The sequence below is a fragment of the Urocitellus parryii genome, chromosome 4 (assembly GCF_045843805.1).
Source record: "Urocitellus parryii isolate mUroPar1 chromosome 4, mUroPar1.hap1, whole genome shotgun sequence".
Classification (NCBI taxonomy): Eukaryota; Metazoa; Chordata; class Mammalia; order Rodentia; family Sciuridae; genus Urocitellus; species Urocitellus parryii.
Genome location: NC_135534.1, coordinates 78450648 through 78472404, shown reverse-complemented (window position 1 = coordinate 78472404; position 21757 = coordinate 78450648). Strand labels below are relative to the sequence as shown.

The window sequence follows — 21757 nt, the reverse complement described above, 5'->3', positions numbered from 1 at the left end:
TTACAAAAACAGGTCACAGGCTGAACTGACAGACAGCCCATTGGTCATAGGCCATTGACATTTATTTTTGCTTATGCCATCATTCTGTCTAGACCATTTATCTCCTCATCTACCTTATAAACTTGTATGAGTTTTGTTCAGTCATCACCTTTTTAAAAAAATTTTTATATCTATCCTGATAGTAAAAGTTGTGTACTACTTTAAGATTTGGAATATTATTCCTTCCTTCATAATAGTACTTTTATTTTTATTTTTTGTTTTTTAGTTTATTGATTTTATTTTTTAAATACATGACAGCAGAATGCATTACAGTTCTTATTATACATATAGAGTACAATTTTTCATATCTTTGTATATAGAGTAGGTTCATGCCAATTCATGCCTTTATACATGTACTTTGTTTTTGTTTTTTTGCATTACAATTTTTGTTACACATATAATACCACAATTTTTTATATCTGTTTATATATAAAGTATGTTGACACCCAATTCAAGTCTTCTTACGTGTACTTTGGTTAATGATGTCCATCACATGCCACTGCCCTTGCTAATCTCCTGCCCCCTTCTATTCCCTCCCACCCCTCTTGTCTATCTAGAATTCATCTAATCCTCCCATGCTCCCCCTCTCTACCCACTATGAGTCAGCCTCCTTATATCAGAGAAAACATTTGGCATTCCTTTTTTGGGGATTGTCTAACTTCATTTAGCATTATCTTCTCCAACACCATCCATTTACCTGAAAATGCCATGATTTTATTCTTTTTTAATGCTGAGTAAAATTCCATTGTGTATATAATCCACATTTTTTTAATCCATTCATCCACTGAAGGGCATCTAGATTGGCTCCACAGTTTAGCTACTGTGAATTGTGCTGCTATAAACATTGATGTGGCTGTGTCCCTGTAGTATGCTGTTTTTAAGTTCTTCGGGTATAGTCTGAGGAGAGGGATAGCTGGGTCAAATGGTGGTTTCATCCCCAGATTTCTAAGGAATCTCCATACTGCTTTAAATATTTGTTGTACCAATTTTAAGTCCCACCAGCAATATATGAGTGTACTTTTTTCCCCACATCCTCACCAACACTTATTGTTGTATGTTTTCATCATAGCTACCATTCTGACTGGAGTGAGATGAAATCTTAGAGTAGTTTTCATTTGCATTCCTCTGGTTGCTACAGATGATGAGCATATCCTCTTCTGAGAAGCGTCTGATCAGGTCCTTGGCCCATTTGTTGATTGGGTCATTTAGTTTTTTTGTTTGTTTGTTGTTGTTGTTGTTTTGTTTTGTTTTGTTTTTGTGCTTAGCTATTTGAGTTCTTTATATATTCTAGAGATTAGTGCTCTATCTGATGTGTGAGGGTTAAAAATTTGTTCCCAGGATGTAGCCTCTCTGTTCACCTAACAACAGATTGTTTCTTTTGCTGAGAATTTTTTTTAGTTTGATTCCATCCCATTTATTAATTCTTGGTTTTAATTTTTGCACTATAGGATTTTTATTAAGGAAATTGAGGTGTAATTCCACATGATGAAGATTAGAAGTTTCTGTTTCTTCTATTAGACACAGAGTCTCTGGTTTAACTCCTAGGTCCTTGATCCATTTTGAGTTAAGTTTTGTGAATGGTGAGAGGGATTTAATTTCATTTTATTGCTTATGGAATTTTCAGTTTTCCCAGCACCATTTGTTGAAGATGCTATCTTTTCTCCAGTGCACCTTTTTGGTTTTGGGCACCTTTGTTTAATATAAGATAATTGTAATTTTGTGGGTTAGTCTCTGTGTCCTCTACTCTGTACCATTGGTCTACCAGTCTGTTTTGGTGCCCATACCATGCTGTTTTTGTTACTATTGCTCTATAATATAGTTTAAGGTCTGGTATAGCAATGCCACCTGCTTCACTCTTCCTGCTAAGGATTGCTTTAGCTATTCTGGTTCTCTTATTTTTCCAGATGAATTTCTTGATTGCTTTTTCTATTTCTATGAGGAATACCACTGGGATTTTGATTGGAATTGCATTAAATCTGTATAGTGCTTTTGGTAGTATGGTCATTTTAATATTAATTCTTCCTATCAAATAGCAAGGTAGATCTTTCCATCTTCTAAGGTCTTCTTTGATTTCTCTCTTTAGGGTTCTGTAGTTTTCATTGTTTAGATCTTTCATCTCTTTCATTAAGTTGATTCCCAAGTATCTTATTTTTTTTAAGGTTATTGTGAATGGGGTAGTATTCCTCATTTCCTTCTCAGAGGCTTTGACACTGATATACAGAAATGCCTTTGATTTATGGCTGTTGATTTTATATCCTGCTACTTTTCTCAATTCATTTACTAGTTCTGGAAGTTTTCTGGTGGAATTTTTTGGGTCTTTTGGGTCTTTTAGGTATATAATCAATCATCAGCAAATAGTGCTAACTTAAGTTCTTCTTTTCCTATACATATTTCTTTAGTTTCTTTCATCTGTCTAATTGCTCTAGCCAGTATTTCAAGAACTATGTGGGCATCCCTGTCTTGTTCCAGTTTTTAGAGGGAAAGCCTTCAATTTTTCTCCATTTAGAATGATGTTGGCCTGAAGGTTAGTGTAGATAGCCTTTACAATGTTGAGATTCGTTCCTGTTATTCCTAGTTTTCCTAGTGTTTTGAACATAAAGGGGTGCTGTATTTTGTCAAATGCTTTTTCTGCGTCTATTGAGATGATTATATGATTCTTATCTTTAAGTCTATTGATGTGATGAATTACATTTATTGATTTCTGTATGTTGAACCAACCTTGCATCCCTGGGATTAATCCCACTTGATCATGGTGCACAATCTTTTGGATAAGTTTTTGTATTTGATTTGTCAGAATTTTATTGAGAATTTTTGCATCTATGTTCATTAGAGATATTGGTCTGAAGTTTTCTTTCTTTGATGTGTCTTTGCCTGGTTTTGGAATCAGGGTGATATTGGCCTCTTAGAATGAATTTGGAATTACTGCCTCTTTTTCTATTTCCTGAAATAAATTGAAAAGTATTGGTATTAGTTCTTATTTAAAGGTCTTGTAGAACTCAGCTGTGTCTCCATCCAGTCCTGGGCTTTTCTTGGTTAGTAAACTTTGGATGGCTTCTTCTATTTGCCCACTTGATATTGGTTTGTTTAAATTGTGTATATCTTCCCGACTCAATCTGGGCAAATCATATAACTTAAGAAATTTGTGGATGCCTTCAATGTCTTCGATTTTATTGGGATATAAGATTTCAAAATAATTTCTAATTATCCTCTGTATTTCCGTAGTGTCTGTTGTGATATTACCTTTTTCATCATGTATGCTTATAATTTGAGTTATCTCTCTCCTTCTCTTCTTTAGCATGGCTAAGGGTCTATTTTATTATTTTTTCAAAGAAACAACTTTCTGTTTTGTCAATTATTTTCAATTGTTTCTTTTGTTTCGATTTCATTGATTTCAGCTCTAATTTTTATTATTTTTTGCCTTCTACTGATTTTGCTGCTGACATGTTCTTCTTTTTCTAGGGCTTTGAGATATACTGTGAGGTCATTTATTTGTTGACTTTTTCTTCTTTTAAGGAATGAACTCCATGCAATGAATTTTCCTCTTAGTCCTGCTTTCATCTTGTCTCAGAGATTTTGATTAGTTGTGTCTATGTCCTCATTTACCTCCCAGAATTTTTTAATCTCCTCCTTGGTGTCTTCTGGGACCCATTGTTCATTCAGTAGCATATTGTTTAGTCTCCAGGTGATGGAGAAATTTTTATTTTTTTATTTTGTCATTCATTTCCAATTTCAATCCATTATGATCTGATAAAATGCATGGTAGTATCTCTACTTTTTTGTATTTGCTAAGAGTTGCTTTGTGGCATAATATGTGGTCTATTTTAGAGAAGGATCCATGTGCTGCTGAGAATAAAGTGTAGTCACTTGATGCAGGTTGACATATTCTATATACGTCAGTTAAGTCTAAGTTTTTGATTGTGTTATTGAGTTCTATAGTTTCTTTGTTCTACTTTTGTTTGGAAGTGCTATCCAGTGGTGAAAGAGGTGTGTTAAAGTCACCCAAGATTATTGTGTTGTGATGAATTTTACTCTTGAATTTGAGAAGAGTTTGTTTGATGAACATAGCTATACCATCATTTGGGGCATATATATTTATGATTGTTATGTCTTGTTGGTGTATGGTTCCCTTGAGCAGTACGTAATGTCTATCTTTATCCCTTTTGATTAACTTTGGCTTGAAGCCTATTTTATTTGATGTGAGTATAGAAACCCCTGCTTGCTTCCGCAGTCCATGTGAGTCGTATGATTTTTCTCAACATTTCACCTTCAGTCTGTGTATGTCTTTTCCTATAAGATGAGTCTCCTGGAGGCAGCATATTGTTGAGTCTTTTTTAATCCAATCTGCTAGCCTATGTCTTTTGATTGGTGAGTTTAAGCCATTAATATTTAGGGTTACTATTGAGACCTGGTTTATATTTCTAGCCACATTTGTTGATTTTTGTTATTTAACTTGAATTGGTTTTCCTCTTTGATTAGTTTTTCCTTTAGTGTACTACCACCCTCTGCTGATTTTCATTGTTGTTTTTCATTTCCTCTTTATGAAATATTTTGGCAATGATGTTTTGTAATGCCGTTTTTCTATCTATAAATTCTTTTTACTTTTGTTTATTGTGGAAGGTTTTTATTTCATCTTCAAATCTAAAGATTAGTTTTGCTGGATACAGGATTCTTGGTTGGCACCTATTATCTTTCAGAGCTTGATATATGTTGTTCCAGGATCTTCTAGTTTTCAGGTCTGTGTTGAAAAATCTGCCATTATCCTAATTTGATTTCCCCTACATGTAACCTGATTCCTTTCTCTTGTGGCTTTTAAAGTTCTCTCCTTATTCTATATGTTGAGCATTTTCATTATAATGTGCCTTGTTGTGGATCTGTTGTGATTTTGCACATTCAGTGTCCTATAGGCTTCTTGAATTTGGATTTCCAATTCATTCTTCATGTTTGAAAGTTTTCTGATATTATTTCATTGTATAAATTGCTCATTTCTTTGGTTTGGACCTCTATGCCTTCCTCTGTTCCAATAACTCTTAAATTTTGTCTTTTTATGCTATCCCATATTTCTTGAGTGTTCTGCTCGTGATTTATTATCATTTTCACTGTGTGGTCTATATAATTTTCAAGATGATTTATTTTATCTTCATTTTATGACATCCTATCTTCTAAGTGGTCTACTCTGTTGGTGATGCTTTCATTTGTGTTTTTAATTTCGTTTATTATTTCAAGGATTTCTGGTTTTGGTTTTTTTTTTTTTTTTTGAACCTCTATCTCCCTGTTGAAGTGATCTTTTGCTTCTTGGATTTGTTTATGTAGCTCATTGTCAAAGTGATCTTTCTCTGCCTCTGTAATATTATGTCTTCTTTGAGATCCCCAAATATTTTAACCATGTATATCCTGAAATCTTTCTCTGTAATTTTTTCTACTGTAGCTGCCAATGCTTCTAATGATGTGTTGTCTTGATTTGTTTGTGGTATTTTCTTCCCTTGTCTTTTCATGTTGCTCATGTGTCTTTCTTTACAGCTCTGTGGATCTGGTGTGTTATTGTTTTTATCCTATAGACTGGTAGTGCTCTTGTATGGTTCCAATATCTCCCCTTTTTGGGGAAAGATAATGTTAACAGATCCCAATATCAACAATATATCACCTATGAACAAATTGTTGTTATGAAGACATTTACAGTTTAGTCTCAATGTCCAGAAATGTTGGATTCAATTATTATTTAAAATATAATGGTGGGAACAGATGTGAGTGTATAGAGTTAATATATCTTAGGAAATGTGAAGGAGAAATCTAATGAAGTGGGTTAGTAGCAGGGGAATAGACAGGAAGTAATTTAGGGTAGACAATGATGTGGAAAGACAGTAGAGCACATAAAACAAACACAGATATGTATTTAGAAAAAATACAGGATGTAAAAATAGTAAAATTTGGAGGGTGAAGGAAAAAGAAAGAGAAAAAATGGAAAGAAAGAAAGAAAAAAGAGAAAAAAGGGGGGGGGGGCTTATGCAATTCTTCTATATTATATTACTCAGGTGACTCAGTCCTCAAAGTCCTATTTCATCCAAAGTTCTTGGTTTTACATAGTTGAAGGTCAGAAGATGGAGGAGTAGAAGAGGAAGAAGAAGAAGAAAAAAATATTCTTAGAGATCTGTTTCTTTCTCTTCTCATCCAGTAAGTGGGGTTGTCTGTTTTAAACTGGTGTCTCTGGCCTCAGGATGGTGTAGGTAACCAGGGTATGAAGACTGGACCTGGTGTAGAGTTTCTGGAAGTTAGAATTGCCGCCCACCAGTCCCAGCCAGAAAATTGTACCTCACAGGTCTTTTTTTAGGACCACTCATCTGACTTGAGTCCCCAGTATTGTCTCCCTCTCTTGCCTGGAGATTTACCAGATCCTTGTCTCTCTTTTATGCTCCAGACTTTAGTCCTCTCCCCTCTCTTACTTATCAGGTCCCAACTGCAGGACCTCTCACCCCCAGGCTCACTCTAGGTGGGCAGCGCTCTGTTCACTCTGCACTTCTGTCCAACTGAGAGCTGTTTTTGTGTTGGATGGTCACGGTGCCAAGTTACCACCGCTGGGGGTGCGGGGATTGGAAATCAGGTACCTGCTCAAATGGTGATCTGATCTGATAGCCACGCCCACCAAAAATAGCAAGGAAGGTTTTCCAAGATGCAGTTGATCTGCTTCCAGCACAATCTTGTGAGTTGGAAGGACCTGGGCGATGGCATTGTGCTGTGGACATATAGCTGCTGAGTAACCTGCGAGGGAGCAGAGCACAGTCTGGAATTCTGCAGAGGTGCTAATAGGTAGTCCTGCTAAGCCACTTGTGAGCCATGGGTGAGTTAGACCTTCAAGCTTTGGGTCTGGAGTCCGGAGACTTACTCAAGCCCAGAGGCACTGATTTCTGTGGGGGTGTCGCAGTGCTAGTGATTTCTGTGAAAATCTGCTATATAGTGGTCCTCTCACACTCTCTGAGATGTTGTATTTCATCTAGGTGAGACCTTGTGGAGAAGCTGCCTGTCTGCTTTCTTAGTTTCATGCCACAGAGCAGCCAGAACCGGAACCTCCTCTATTCTGCTATCTTGGATCTCCTCCATGATAGTACTTTTAGTATAGCAATAGTTTCCTTAAGGATTAGTCTCTGACAGAATAATCTGCCTTCACTGAGAAGGACAATTTTATCAATTTTTGAACAGTGCCAATACAGAGTATATGCCCTAAAAATACCAGTTTCTTGAATAACTGAACAATTAAATGAGAACCATCATTTTCCTACTTAAAGAGAATTTTTCTCACTTAGGAAAGTTTGCCTAAAACATGCATTAGTCAAGGGTAGTGTCACATGCACAGGTGGCTAAATAGCCATTTGTGTGTTTATATACTGAGAGTTTTTACTAGCATGATTAATAGTTTTATGTTCCAAATATTTCTGTATCTTAAAGGAATATGCTATATTTATTATTATATCATTTTATTAAATAGATATGAAACTATTAATGGTTATGCAAAATGATTTTGAAAAAAATGATATTGGTAGCTTTAACTCTCACCTTTTTAAGACAGTAAACATGTTTAGTTAATGTGCTGTATTATAGCTTGTAAAATAACAATGAGAACTTATGCATTATTCTGAAGGCTTTGATTTTATTCTTTAGAACATGTTGAATAAATGGCTATTATTTATATCTTAAAAAAGATAAAAGGCCAGGCATGTGGTACACACTTGTAATCCCAGTGGCTCAAGGAGGCTGAGCCAGGAGGATTACAAATTCAAAGCCAGTTTCACCAAATTAGCAAGGCCCTAAGCAACTCAGTGAGACCCTGTTCTAAATAATTTTTTTTTAAAAGGCTGGGGATTCTAAATAAAATATTTTTTTAAAGGCTGAGGTGAGGCAGAACATCAAGGCCATCAGGATACAGCAGAGGGAAAATGCTTGGTTCACAACAAACAGAAAACAGAGTAGAGGCTTCACTCACCAGGGCAAAACATAAACCCACAAAGACACATCCTTTGTGAACTACTTCCTCCAGCCACAATCTAACTGCCTACAGTTACCACCCAACTAACCCATTTGAGTGGATTAATCTACTGATCATTTCTCCTCTAAACCTGCTTTCACTGTCTTACATATAAGCTTTTAGGGGACGCCTCATTTTTAAACCATAACAGGTACTAAATCACATGCATATTACTCAGTGGTTAAGTGTCCCTGAGTCCCTACTGGGTTCAATTCCCAGTACAGGGGGGAAAAAAACCAATGATGATAAAAAGAGGCACAGAGAGATAAAATATATAACATCACACAGCCAATGGTAAATGGAGTCAGAAATCAAATTTGTAGAATTTAAGTTACATTCTAGGAATATATCAAATTTTTAGTATTTGCTATATCTGTTGAAGTTCTTAAATATTTAATGCACTTGATATCACAGCTGGTTCATGTTACCTTCACATGATGAGTACTTATGACCTGGCCTATTACCTTTTTGATTTTGGGGGTCAGTAAGTTAGGCAGAATAATATGCCCTCCACTATAGCCCTAATCCATGATACCTGTGAGTATGTTAACTTACATGACAGAAGGTTCTTTTCATATATGACTTAAGTTAAGGACTTTGAGGTGGAATCTTCTGTATGATCAATTAGTCCCAAACTCATCACATGAAACCTTAAAAGCAGAGAGATATTCTTCTTAATTTGCAGTCAGTAAGAGGGAGAATTTACTACAGAAGAAAGACCAGAATAGTATGACCAAGAGAGGCAATGAATACTTCCTCAGGGCTTCCATAAGGAACAGCTCTATTGTTCCCTTGATAGTAGGCAATGAGTGCTATATATGATTTCTGGTCTCCCAAACTATAAGATAATAAATTAGTATTTTTTTCAAGTCTCTGTCTTCATGGTAATGTGATGCAGCAAAAATGGCAAACAAGTACAGTCACTAATATAGTGCCATTTGACATCAGAGAAAGAAATATTTCAGTCTTATATTTTCTGTCATTTCTATTTCTCTCTCCAGACACATACACACCTGTGCACAAACACATCGATTCTTTATGATTATTCTTTGGTCTTATCTATCTAACATGCTTTTGGTACTGTGTCAGTGAGCTTTAGCAAGAGTGTTTTATAATGACAAGATTTGAAGAAGATGGCTTAAATCCCATATAGTTTGTAGCACTTGTGCAAAAAGCAGAACAATATTCAAATTGCCTTGGGGCTTAGTATTCTGGGCTGTCCTGCCTCTCTACTTCTGTTACATGGTTTCTGCTTTCTCCAAATTGCTGATCCTGACTCTGCTTTGATTCATAGATATTTTGATTCTTGGTTCTTATACTTCCACCTGGGAATGACTAGCTTTGTTGCTTTTATTCCTATGTGATTCTGGTGGTTTGAAGCACTCATACCATTCTCCCTACCCAAGATGTATAAATTACTGAAAATAAATTTTGGGTACTATGTCAGTGAGCTTTTCATTGTTGTGACCAAAAGACCTAACAAAAAAAAAGTTACAGGAGGATAGTCTATCATGGCTCATGGTTTCAGAGGTCATTCTATTGTTGGCTAACCACATAGCTCTGGGCCTGAGGTGAGGCAGAAAATGAAGGCCATCAAGGTATGGCAGAGGGAAAATGCTTGGTTCACAACAATCAGGAAACAGTGTGGAGGCTTCACTCACCAGGACAAAACATAAACCCACAAAGATACATCCCTTTTGAACTACTTCCTCCAGCCACAATCTAACTGCCTAAAGTTATCACCCAGTTAACCCATTTGAGTGGATTAATTCACTGATATGGTTACAACTCTCTCACTCATTTCCCCTTGAAACCTGCTTTCATTATCTCACATATAAGTTTTTGGGGAACTCCTCATTTACAAACCATAACAGGTACTAAATCACATGCATATTATTTCTTATCTATCTAACATGATTTTGGTCTAAATTTTCTTCAAATTTCAGCAAAAGAAAAAGGTCACTAAATAGACATTATGATTTCGAAGATGAGTTCGTGAGGGAAGCAGTAATTCAGGTGGCACTTACAGTATAGTTCTTCTCAAAGAATTATAGGTCTCATTTCTTCTCATATGTTCTTCCCCTTTTCATTTATTTCTTCATTTTTTGAGTTCTTATTTTTATATTCCTTCTCTTTTATTTTTAAACTTGTGTTGACCCTTTCAAAATAACTATAGCATTTCCTTATATTTTGTTCTCTTTGACCATAGAACTTACTCCTGAAAACTAAGAGCCCTCAGATGCTATATTCACTGAGATCTTAATTATAGCACTAAACATAACACAACAACCAGATAAACCCTGAGTATTCAGTAGAAAGAAATTTATGTGTCATAATATTTTTTCATAATTGAATAAAATTCAATAATTAAATTTATAATTAAAAATCATCTCAGGAGAACTGAAATCAAATCCCAGTTAGGGACATGAAATAATGAACAAATTTGTAAATGTGAGCAAGGTTCTTTCTATATAAAGGTTTGGCACATTTAGAATACAACTACTTAATAAATTGTAACATCTTTGTTATTTATTTTTAAGCATATGAATTATAGTCATGATTACGATAGATATAAGAACTGGTAGATGAACATGAAGCCATAAGAATAACTTCTTACATTTCTACCAAGAACTCATAAATTATAAGATAAAAATGAATGATTTGGACTATTAGTAAGGATTTTTAAAAAGAGTAATACTTAAATTGTTCCTACACAGTTTTAAATAGCTTAACAATTTGAAAGCCCTTAGGGTCTCAGTGGTTTCCATAGCCAATTTTTATTTTCATTACATTGTGGAAAATAGCAAATGCTTTAGAAAATAAGCAATACAAAGCTTATAAAAAATATCCCTTTTTATATTTGCATTTTAGCCGCTTTCAGAAGGAGTCTAATCAGAGTGGGAGTGGAACTTTGTTCTACTGACATGCCCTCCAAAATAGCACAGGCTCACAATAGGTGGTCCCAATGAGGTCCTTTTTATGGTGACAAAACTATTAGCATAAATGAAAGCTCATACAAACATGGGGAAAGCTATTTAAGAACTTCCACCATCAATGCCAGTTGTCAGGCTGCTGGAGACACTGGTTGAAATGATTTGTACCCATCACATTTATTTTTTCCAATGGAGAATTATATATTTGACTTGTTGGAAAGGTTGGATACTAAAAATATGCTTTTAAAACAAAACCCCAGGAAGAGAAAAAAAAAAGAGTGGCAGCTGCTTATTTCTCTCTCTGTAAAAAATGTGACTTATAATGTAGCAATAAAAAAAATCAGTGCAGAAAATGAAGCAATTTATAAAAACTACACTAAAAAAGCAAAATCATAGATTATAATGTTCACTAGAATTTAATGAAACTGTCAGATACTTTGAAATATCAGCCAGGTAATTTTGGTATCTCATTGAATAAACTATGGAATCAAAATGGTGGTGGTTTATCATAGATGTTAGTGTTGCACAAATAGATACCTTGAATCTCTAGAGATACAAAACAATATCCTACATTGAGGTGCTGTGGCAATGGAGGGAATTGCCTTGTGATAAAGAAAAAAAATCAGCTTATACAGATTTCTGTCAGTAGAATGAAAATTTATTGGGTAAAATTTTATTTAAAATGCTTTGCAGAAATGATTTTTAAAATTTAATCCTGGACTAAAATGTTGCCTTTAAATTAAACATAGATAATAAACCCACCCAAAACTGTTTTGCAGTGTCCAAATGACTTTGGCCTCCCTTGAGCCAAACTTATCCTTTTTCAGAAACTTCTACAGACCATCATATAACTTTCTTTCCGCAATCTTATTTTCTCTTTGATTTAATAGTCCCAATTCTCAACCAAATTGACTCCAGTCTTAAGATGCCATTTCTAAAGCTATGTTTTAAATCTTTTTTCAGCACCAAACCTATAAGATAGTCCCTAGCATTAGACTTCTCCTACAGACCTCAACTGTGTCAATGAGTGTGCTGCTGCCTATTCCTGGCTTGATTTTTCTCCACTAAATATCAGAATATGACAACGAATGAGAGTTAGAGAATGACTACTGTTCTATCAGTGAGTTCTATAACAAATAGTATTTTATGAGGTAAGTTCCAAAATAATTGTAATTTCTATTTATTTCAGATTTAAAGTAGCCAAAATCACCTCACCAATATGTGCACTAGTATGATAGATATTGTAACTTAAACTAGGAGTAATAAAATGTAATAATTAAAAAATTATATGGTCTTAACTTTAGGTCAATTTTATATAGATAATGATATTTCCAAGAGTTCTGAAGGTCTGGCCATTTCATTTTCAAATGCATTCATAAACTATCAAAAAGCTGTGCTTCAGACCTTGTATAGATTTATACTTGTATGAATCCAACCTTGTGTGAATACTGATACTGTGGTTGAGAATTAGCACAAAGGCCATAAAGATGAGACCCTTTCAGATATGGAGAGGTCAGGTGTCAGACCCAGTAATGTTTCTGGGAGCCTGGATGAGGTTAATTCTTTTTAAAATATGACATCAAGGGATAGATAGAGCAAGAGGTGATCAGAGATGAGGCTGGACATGTAATGTAAGTAGTCATACACATTTGAAAATTCTAGACAGACAAGCACAAAAGTGGCCCCAAAGCACTGAAGAGACCAAAGGTACCAGGAGGGGAAAAATGACATGAGTTTGTTAGGAAGAGTGGGGAGCATTCTGGTGACACCTGAAATGCTGTGGCAGAGTATCAGGGACTTTTGATACAACAGTTTGACCTTGTTTTTGAGTAGAGCCCTGAGCCAATTTTAATAACTATTACTCTAGACATACTTAATTTTTTTCCATAGATTTCAGGTTGAATTAGCCTCCCAACCCTACATGTGAAGATTTCCAGGAGCAGCTCAGCTACTTTTTTTTTTCCTCCAAGTATCCAAAATGAGATCCCCATAACTGCCACCTATTGACCTATTCCTTTAAGGTTCATATAACTATAAAACAAATGTAATATTAATTGAGATATTTTTAGTAATTCAGCAGGGATCAAAACTTAAATCTTGGGATTTTTTTGGACCTCCTAATTTAAAATGTTAATAACCAAAGGAAAATGGATTTTTTTTCTTTTTGCTAGAAGTGAAGCCAGACAATAGAGAGATAACTATTCTGAGTTTTCAAATGTTTTATAGCATTTTCAATTTTTTCTAATAAAATAAAACTATTTTTAGAAGATAAAATAGCTGTTAGTATGCTTATTATTATCAATTCAAGACTTTTAATAGAGACAGGCACTTAGCCACATTTGTTCTAATGGCTGAGCCTTTGTTCTCAGTGACCTTCAAAAGTACATACAGTCAGGCTGTGACAGGAAAGAGCTAGCTGAAGGTTGTTTACTGTTTGAAGTCTACACATATTTTTGGAGCAGGAATGTAAAATATAGGGAAATACCATGCTACCTGTGGGAATAAAAACGTATTTCTCAAATTCAAATGAGTCAATTGGTGTAAATTTGTTACAATTTTATTAAATTCAAAGAAAGAAGACAAAAAAGAAGCACATCTTTAAATAATCAGGAGGCAAAAGTCAAAATTGTTGCAATTTTTTTTATAAGAGTAGTTTTATTCAGATACAAAGAACAATTACTTATTACCAAATTTTCTTTCCTTGAAGATACAGACTTGGGGAAAGCTATAAAAAGGGCTGACTGAAAACAGCAAGACAAGCACAGTTGTGTTCTACCTGGGTGTGGGGGACACGCTTTGTGTTAGATTACAGCTCCAAGAATGGTCTTCACAGACAAATGTCAGGGTTTTCTGTATCCCAGGGAACCTGTGCCACACTCAGAGTGAGGTCAGACCTGTAGATCTCATTGTGCTGCCCAAGCCTTTTATAAGTGGCTCTGATACAACAAGCTGTGGTAATCCTCCTTTTCCATGAGAAGCGGCTGCCTTTCCTCCGGAAGCTGCTTTCTCTTGGGATGGCACAGAAGACAGGTGAGCCCTGCTAGCATGGCAGTAAGGACAGATCCTACCAGAGCTGCTCCAAGGAGCCACGGCCAGATCTGCCTGGCTTGTTCCAAATAGGGCGCAATGTAGTTTTGAAAAAAGCCTGGATCTGAAATAGAAACACATCTTAATGTATAATGTATTTGTTATTGCTATCATTATCATCATCATTATCCTTAGATAATACTTTGGAGTCAGACACTTGGGTTTGAGTGCCAGCTCTGTTACTAATTAGCTGGAAGAACTTAGAAAAGGTTCACCTAATACTCCTAAACCTCAATTTCTTCAACAGCAAAAAAGGAAAAGGAAACTCTCTTATTTAAAGTTTATGGGTAATCTGTAAAATATTCAGTGCCTTCTACAGACTGTGTATTCAGTGTTAGTTATTATTTTTTCAGCTTTCTGCTGATCTTACAAGAATTCTGATAATCAATGAAACACTGTTATATCATTAACCATTTAATAATCCATTAAGGTAGTAAATTAAAATTATTTTACAAACATTGATTGTAATGCTGGCAAATGCTCATTAATCTCAGAACTCTCCCAAGAATTCTAGGACATTTGTATAATCTCAGTATACATAGAGATCACAGTTTTAAATCTTAAAACAACCAATTGTAATCAAAGGCATTTGTCAACGATTCTGAGCAAAACAAATCCTCTACTAGTCTGATCATTTGTATTGCTTCAAACCACACAAGGAAAGGTCACAGGGGAGGGACAAAAGCCCTAGTAACTATTGCTCAAAAAAGCTTCCAATATCTAAAATTATGTAGTTTAATAATCTAAAACACAAACTTCAGAAATAATGTACTCCCTGGGATCCCTTCCAGTTTTCTTGAATTGTTTCATAAAGTCAAAATCTAGCTCCTCAACTGCAATGAGTTTCTTAAAAGCATTTTTATATTTACTTTAACAAGCCTTAAGTATCTAAAATGTTATGGGATTAGCATTTCCTCTATTATTGTACCTACTACAATCTATTCCAATTACTATGTACATCTCTATTTTCTCTATTAAACCAACTCCTTGGGGACCAGTAGTAGGCTTTAACTACTGATGTAATCCTGATATCTGGTATGATGCATGAAAGACTAAAAAATTTACTGAATGATTGACTGTGTTGGACCCAGATGAGAACTTGAAGGGATGTCCCAGGGTGGAAGCTGGGGAATGAAAAGAGATGAGCGCAAAGAGTATTGTCCAAGGAAAAAATTATAAATTACCCATGGTTTATTATGTTAGGATGTTATATTTATAGTTGTTTTAAAAAAGATGAAGTTTTAACTCTAAGTGAAAAGTAACCTAAGAAAGGAATTAATTACAGCATATTATTTGGTCAAACTCTAAACAATATTTAAGTAGTAAATATAATGATAATCCTACATACGGATTTGAACCAAAATCATGACAGTACTGTACTAAGAATATGGAGGAAATAAAAGCGGGTTTGGAGCTCTGAGTCCTGCATCCTGTGTGCTCATACTCAACAGAAACAGCAGATGTAGCACAGCATCCTCCAAACACACAGGCTCAGGCCCCTGGGTTGAAGAATAAGAACCAACTGGCAAGAAATCCTTAGCAACCAGAAAAGGAGCTACTCTGCTTTAGAGTCTTTAGGAGGATCCACAGCTGTGAGTTGGCAGGTAACCCAATTCTCATTCAAATGCATGGACCCAGAGAAGGCAATTTTTGATTCTAACCCCAAGCCACCAGCATGGAAACTCATGAACACACAATGGCAGTACACACCACAAAAGAGATTTAGAGGAGCACCCCACAAACACCAGTCACCAAGTCTGCTCAGATACATGCCTACTGACCTGTTACCTGGGCACCCCAGAGAGGGCAACAGCATTACCTGCTTCTGCCTCAGATCCTTTCTACCCATGGCTTTCTTCTATTTAACCTTGGTTCTATCTTTTCTTTACTCTTTATTTTTTCCCTTATTTTTCTCTTCTTCCTGTTTCATTTATTCCCTGTATAATGTAATTTTGCTATCTTTAATGATTATTTTATCAACCTATTTGAGAACATTACAATTTTATGCCCAGATTAGAGGAACTATAGAGAACATTTTCAACAATTTTCCCCCACTAAGATTTATTAACCAATAGAGAAAAATGGTAGGTCATATTTAGATGTAAGTAGAATTTCAACTAATTTCTCAGCCCAGACCTTAAAAAGACAGAAAGGCTTGAGATAACATATACCAAGCCCTTAAAAAAACAAACAAACAAACAAACAAACAAAAAAACTCAGGTGTCAATCAAGGCTACTGGGTCCAGCAAACTATTCCTTAAAACTGAATGTAAGAAAAAAACCTTCCATGAGAAATTGAAGAATTCATGACACCAATCTAACATGATAAAATACTCAGTTAAGTAAATATGCAGAAGAAATGAAAACTAAATATCAGAAACTAAGCATGTCAGCAGACACCTGTAATTCAAGGAGCTCAGGAGGCTGAGGCAGAAGGATTGCAAGTTCAAGGCCAGCATTAGCATCATATGAGACCCTTAGCAACTTACCAAGATCCTGAATCAAATATCTATCTATCTATCTATCTATCTATCTATCTATCTATCTATATCTCTCTTATATCTCTCTATATATCTATATATATATATATCTATATCTATCTATATCTATATATATATATATATATAGATATATATATATTAAAAAAGACTGGGATGTAGCTCAGTGGTAAAGTACCCCTGAGTTTAATCACTAGTAATAAACAAATAAATAAGGTAAATATCAGAGTCAGCATATGAATGGATCTCACCAGAAGAACAGTTAATTAAAGGAGAACCAAGTTTGAATTAAGCATAAGAATTAAACTAAAATAGCAGGAAATAAAAATTATCTCTCTCCATTAACAGTAAAAAGACACTGCTTGGCAGAGAGGGTTAAAAACAAGATCCAATTATTTGTTGTATACAAGAAAGAGAGATTTGTTTTGTATGTAACAATATTCGAAGACTGGAGGTGAAAGTAGGGAGAATGATAGACCATGCAAATTGAGAATTAAAGCAAGCAAGGGTACCTACCCTCACATAAGACAAAGTAGAAGTCAAGCCAAAGTTAATCAGAAGACATGAAGAAAGTCACTTCTTACTGGTTAAGCAAATCACCCAACAACAAAATGATATGCAATATTTATGTCTCTAATCCCCTAACACTAATGTACCTGCCCATGTAAAACAAATCCAATTCCTCATAAAGGATGAAATAGATCCCAAAACAATAATACTGGGTGATTTTAACATTCTTTTCTCACTATTCAATAGGTCATTCAGGTAAAGTAAGGACTCTACAGAACTAAAATTATTAATCAAATAGACCTAAAAGATATCTAGCTAATATTTTATCCATCAACAATCAAGTTCACTTTCTTCTCAGTGAGACATGAACTTTCTCTAAAATAGATCATATTTTAGGATACAAAGCAAGTATTGCCAAATACAAAAAGTAGAGATAATTTCTTGCATTCTATCATGTCATAATGGAATAAAATCAATGAGTTAAAAAACAAAAATAATTTTAATATCTGAAGATTAAATAATATATTTGCATGGGCAATGGACCAGAAAAAAAATCAGTGGATAAATTTAAAAAACTAGAAACAAGTGAGAGCATAAATACAACATATCAAAATCTCTGGGAAAATCTGAAGGCAGCTGAAAAAGGAATGTTTATAAAGAACAACAACACCCCCAAACCAGAAAGATCACAAATAAGTAATATAATGTTACTCCTCAAAGCCCTAGAAAAAGAAGAACAAATCAGTAGGAGACAGGAAATAATTATGATCAAATTCAAAGTTAATGAAATTGAAAGTTAAAAAACAATACAAAGTATCAATGCAACAAAGAGTTTGTTCTTGGAAAAAAGAAAGAAGATTAATAAACCCTTACCCAAACTAAGAGAGAGAGAGAGAGAGAGAGAGAGAGAGAGAGAGAGAGAGAAAGAGAGAGAAACCCAAAACAACAAAATGAGAGATGATAAATTAGAAGTGTCATGACAAACACTTTTGAAACCTGGGATCAGTAGAAACTATTTTGAAAATGTATACTCTAATAAACTAGAAAATCTATATGATATTGGCAAATTTCTAGGCACATATGACCTACCCAAATTGAACCATGAGGACACAGAAAAATAAAACAGACAAATATCAAGCAATGAGATTGAAAAAGCAATTTAAAGACTTCCAACAAAGAAAAGCTCAGAACTAGATGTATTCTCAGTTAAGTTCTATCAGGCCTAAAAAGAAGAACTAATGTGAACTTTCCTCAAATTATTTCATAAAATAGAAGTAGAGGGAACACTGCCAAATTTATTCAATGAAGCCAGTACCTCCCAATACCATAAAAAGACAAAGATACATCAAGGAAAGAAAACTTCATGCCAAAATACCTGATAAACATAGATGCAAAACTCCTTGATAAAATATTGGAAAATTGTCAAAAACACATCAAGAAGATCAAGTGGGTTTCATCCCAGGGATGTAAGGATGGTTCAACTTATACAAATCAGTAAATGTAATTCACTACTTAAATGGAATTAAGTACAAGGATCATAAAATCATCTCAACAGATACAGAAAAGCTTTCAATAAAATCTAGCAACCATTCATTTTTTAAAAGAACTGAAGCAACTAGGGATAGAAGGAACTTACTTAGTATTATACAGGCTGCATATAAAAACCCCAAAGCCAACATCATACAAAATAGAGAAAAACTGAAAGCATTTCCTTTAAAATCAGGAACAAGACAAGGATGTCTACTCTTAGCACTCCTATTTAATACAGTTCTCAAAACTGTAGCCAGGGTACTTAGGCAAGGAAAAGAAATTAGAGGGTTACAAATAGAAAAAAGAAGTTAAACTAGTATTGTTTATGAGAAGACCCCTAAATCTCTATCAGAAGACTTCTACAGCTGATAAACAAATTCAACAAAATAGCAGGTACAAGAACCACATAAATAAATCAATCTCTTTCCTATATTGCAATAATGGTTCTGCTAAGAAAGAAATCAGAAAAACTGTGTCATTTACAATACATTAATGGGAATGAATCCAACAACAACAACAACAAAAATGAAAGGCCTATACAAACAAAAACTACAGAAAACTGAAAAAAATAAATTAAAGAAGAACTTTGAAGATGGAAGTACCATTCATGGTCTTTGATAGGAAATATTAATATTGTTAAAGTGGTCATATTACCAAAAGCACCATACAGATTCAGTGCAATCCCTATCAAAATATCAATGACATTTTACACAACACTAGGAAAAAAAAAAAACACAGTCCGCCAAATCATTTGGAAGGATATAAAAGACCAAGAATATTCAAAGCTGTTCTGAGTTAGAAGAGTGATGCTGGAAGCATCACAATATCTTATCTCAAATTACACTACAGTTATAAAAACAAAAACAGCATGGTATTTGCATCAAAGCAAATATAAAGATCAAAGGAACAGGATAGAAGACAGAGACAAATCCACAGAGATATGTCCATATGATATTAAAAGAAAAAAGTGCCAAAGCATATGTTGGAGAAAAGATAGCATTTTGAATGAATGGTACTGGAAAATTGGATATTTATATGTAGTAGAATGAATCTAGATTCCCTATCTCCCACCCTGTGCAAAAGACAGTTCAAAGGTGACCAAAGACATAGGGATTAGTCTAGAAATTCTGCAACTGCTAGAAGATAATATAGGTGCAATACTTCAACATAGTGGAGTTAGTGCCTGTGCCAATAAAAGCTGAAGAAATTAACCCAAAAATCAATAAGTGTGATGACATCAAATTAATAGCTTCTGTACAGCAAAGAACACAATTAAGAGTGTGAAGAGAGAGCCTACAGAATGAAAGAAGATCTTTGACAGTTACTCCTCTGATAAGTGATTACCATCCACAAAATATAAAGAACTCAAAAAACAAAACAAAACAAAACCCCAATGTTATGGTTTGGAGGTGAGATGTTCCCTAAAAGCTTATGTGTGAGACAATGCAAGAAGTTTTGGAGGAGAAATTATTGAGTTATGATAGCCTTCACCCAAACAATGAATTAATCCCTGATGGGATTAACTGAGTGGTAACTGGAGGCAGGTGGGATGTGGCTAGAGGAAGTAATTTATTGAGGGTGTGGCTTTGGGGTATATATTTAGAGAGTGGATTCTCTCTCTCTGCTTCCTGATCACCATGTGAGCCACTTCCCTCTGCCACACTTTTCCACTATATTGTTCAGACTCACCTTGAGACCTTAGGCATGGACCTGGCTGTCTATGGATTGAGACCTCTGAAACCAAAAGCCTCCAAATAAACTTTTCCTCCTCTACCATTGTTCTGGTTAGATCTTTTAGTCAGAGCAGCAAAAAAGCTGGCCAAAACACCCCAATAATTCATCTAATAAACAGGTAAAAGAACTAAACAGATATTTCTCAAAACAAGAAAAGCAAATAGCTAACAGTTATATGAAAAAATGTTCAACATCCCCACCAAACAGGGAAAGGCAAATCAAAATCTCATTGAAATTTCATCTCACTCCACTTAAAATGGCATAGGCTTATGTGTGAATTTTGTATAGCCTTATTAACTATAACCATAATTCACTAATGAAACCACAAAAAAATTAAAAAGTAGTTTATAAGAGAGCTAAAATAGGCCTGGGGTTGTGGTTCAGTGGTACAGCACTTTCTTCACATGTGTGAAGCACTGGTTTAATCCTCAGCACCACATAAAAATAAATAAATTAAATAAAGTTATTGCGTCCATCTACAACTAATTTTTTTTAAAAAGAGAGCTATTCATCTATCAATGAGCAAATATACTGTCTTCTCAGCAGCACATGGCTTCTTCTCTAAAATAGACCATATCTTACATCACATAGCAACTCTTAGTAAATGCAAAAAAGCAGAGATAATACTCTGCCTTCTACCAGACCACAATGAAATGAAATCAGAAATCAATGATAAAATAAAAAATAGAAGCTACTGTAACAAATGGAGATTAAATAATACACAGTTGAATGATAAATGGAGAGTAGAAGAAATCAAGGATGAAATAAAAAATTGTTAGCAGTAAATGAGAACACTGATAACACATATCAAAATCTCTGGGACACTATGAAGGCAGTACTAACAGGAAAGTTTATGGCATTGAGTGTATTCATTAAAAGACTAAAAAATCAAAAAATAAATGACTTACAATTATATCTCAAAGCCCTAGGAAAAGAGGAACAAATCAACACCAAAAGCAGTAGAAGACAGGAAATAATTAAAAATCAAACCTGAAATTAATGAAATTGAAACAAAAGAGACAATTGAAAAATTGACAAAACAAAAAATTGGTTATTTGAAAAAATAAATAAAATTGATAAACCTCTGGCCATGCTAACAAAGATAAAAAGAGAGAAAATTCAAATTACTAAAATATAAGATGAAGAAGGAAATATCACAAGAGACACATCTGAAATACAGAAGATAATTAGAAACTATTTTGTAAATGAATACTCTAATAAAATAGAAAATATCAAAACATTAACAAATTTCTGGAGACATATAACCTACCCAAACTAAATGAGGAGGTCATATATGATATAAATAGATCAATTCCAAGTAATAAAATAGAAAATGCCATCAAAAGCCTACCAATCAAGAAAAGCCCAGGACCAGATGGATTCTCAGCCAAGTTCTAAAAGACTTTCAAAGA

The 21757-nt window shown here is 34.5% G+C and overlaps 1 protein-coding gene across 1 annotated transcript in view; it reads right to left on the bottom strand.

The window, feature by feature from the left end:
- Positions 1–13910: 13910 nt before the first annotated feature.
- Positions 13911–21757, bottom strand: part of Tyr (tyrosinase) — a 104476-nt gene continuing 96629 nt past the window's right edge. Inside the window, exon 5 of the mRNA XM_026401520.2 lies at positions 13911–14137. Coding sequence (XP_026257305.1) covers positions 13911–14137 — 227 coding nt within the window. The remainder of the gene's footprint in view (positions 14138–21757) is intronic.